This window comes from Fonticula alba, assembly GCF_000388065.1.
Source record: "Fonticula alba strain ATCC 38817 unplaced genomic scaffold supercont2.8, whole genome shotgun sequence".
Classification (NCBI taxonomy): domain Eukaryota; order Rotosphaerida; family Fonticulaceae; genus Fonticula; species Fonticula alba.
In genome coordinates, this window is record NW_009242978.1 from 421,606 (window position 1) to 423,335 (window position 1,730).

Below are 1,730 nucleotides of genomic sequence, written 5' to 3' on the forward strand. Positions count from 1 at the left end.
CCCCCCCCCCCCCCCCCCCCGCACCTGGGCCAGCAGCAACCATGTTTCGCGCGGGCATTGTCCGACTCAGCCAGCAGTACCACAGCACTCTGCCCATCCGTGGCCTGGCTACTCTCTCCGGCAGCGCCAGTGGCGGCAGCAGCAGTGCGTCCCCCGGCTGGCGCCCCCTTTTGATGCGCCCCCGCGCCACATGACGCCTGGTTCTCACCCCATCTCCCTGCGCTGCCCCGCCCCGTCCCCCACCTGCTCCGTGTCCCGGCCCCTCGGCCTCTCGTGCTCTGTCCGCCTCTGCTGGGACACGCCAGACACCGGCCGCCGCATGACCGACGAGGAGTTCCAGTCCCTCACTCCGGCCATGTACAACACCTGTGCGCCCGCCCGGTCCTCGCACGGATGCCCCACTCCATGTGTGTCGCCCGCCGGCCCGCTGCATGGCCACTGACCCTCCTGCTGCACCATCCCCCTCCCCCCCGCCCCCGCCCCCGCCCGGCCGGGATGCACAGTCGCGCCCTACTACCACAACAATCGCCCTCTGCCCAACCACCTGCTGTCCCTGCTGGAGAGCAGCACCAATGTGTCGGAGCGTGCCTCGCCCGAGGAGCTGAGCTCCGTGGCCGCGGCCATGTTCCAGCGGCTGAACCTCTCGGATGACGCGCAGCAGCAGCGCACCGGGAGCTTCCCCTCGTTCAAGACCACCCGGCCGGACATCTTCGCCGCCCGGCCGCGGGTGACGTCGCTTGCTGTGCGCGATGCCGGCCACCCGGCGCTCGGTGGGGCCCTCTCCGATGAGGACGTCCCCTCGGATCGGGACACGCGGCAGCGCGATCGCGGTGCGGCCGGCGTCTCGGCGTCGGCCTCGGCGTCGGCCGACCAGAGCGTGGACATCTTCAATGCCCTGTTCCCGTCGGACAGCAGCGACGGCGATTCGGCCATCCTGGCCGGCATCGCATCGACCCCGGCCGCCTTGAAGTACGACTCCTACTCGATTGGGCAGCCGATGGGCTCGGCCGCGGCCAAGGGCCAGGCCGCCGGCTCGGCGTCCGGCGCCGGCAAGGGCGCCGGCTCGGCCTCGCCCCAGGCTGGCCCCGGCGCGGCGGGTCGCCTTCCGCTGAACATCCTGTCGGTGGCCGGCCGCTTTGAGGAGCCGCAGTTCCTGTCGGAGCTCCCCAGTCACGACAGCATCCCGCCGCAGGCCCTGGAGCAGATCCACCAGCTGGCCTGCTCGCAGGAGATGACCCGGACCCACATTTCCAACTACCGGAACCAGTCGATCCTGCCCCGGAAGATCATGTTCCCTGGGCACCACACCGAGTGGTTCCCGGGCAGCCTGCCGGAGGCCCTGGACAATGGCCGGGATGTCCTGATCACCCCGCCCAGCGAGGCCCTCGAGCCGGAGTACCGTCGTCTGTTGGATTTCGACACGGTGCCGAACCACAACCCCATGCTGACCTATGCGCAGCAGGTGCGCGCCGGGCCGTGTGGCCACCTTTTGCTTGGGCTTCTCCCCCTCCCCTTTGCACCCGCGGCCTCTTTCGCTCGCCCGCGCGCCCGCGCGCCCCCTGCTTCCCTCCGGCAAATAGGCCGACGCCGGCATGCAAGGCCGTGCTCTGGGGCTCTGTGTGGCTGTCCGGCCGTGAGCTGACATGTGTGCCTCCCCTTCGCCATGTGCTGTCGCCCCCCCTCCTCTTTTCTTTGTCAACGTGCCCATATGATGTGGCCGGCGCTCTCCC

At 70.4% G+C, this 1,730-nt stretch overlaps 1 protein-coding gene across 1 annotated transcript in view; it reads left to right on the top strand.

Annotated features, from left to right (window-relative positions):
- The window catches only part of H696_04760 (hypothetical protein), a 4,155-nt gene that overhangs the window by 1,093 nt on the left and 1,332 nt on the right, over positions 1 to 1,730 (top strand). Inside the window, exons 2-4 of the mRNA XM_009498623.1 lie at positions 37 to 144; positions 306 to 368; positions 504 to 1,462. Of these exons, the coding sequence (XP_009496898.1) occupies positions 42 to 144; positions 306 to 368; positions 504 to 1,462 (1,125 nt within the window). The 5' untranslated portion in view covers positions 37 to 41. The remainder of the gene's footprint in view (positions 1 to 36; positions 145 to 305; positions 369 to 503; positions 1,463 to 1,730) is intronic.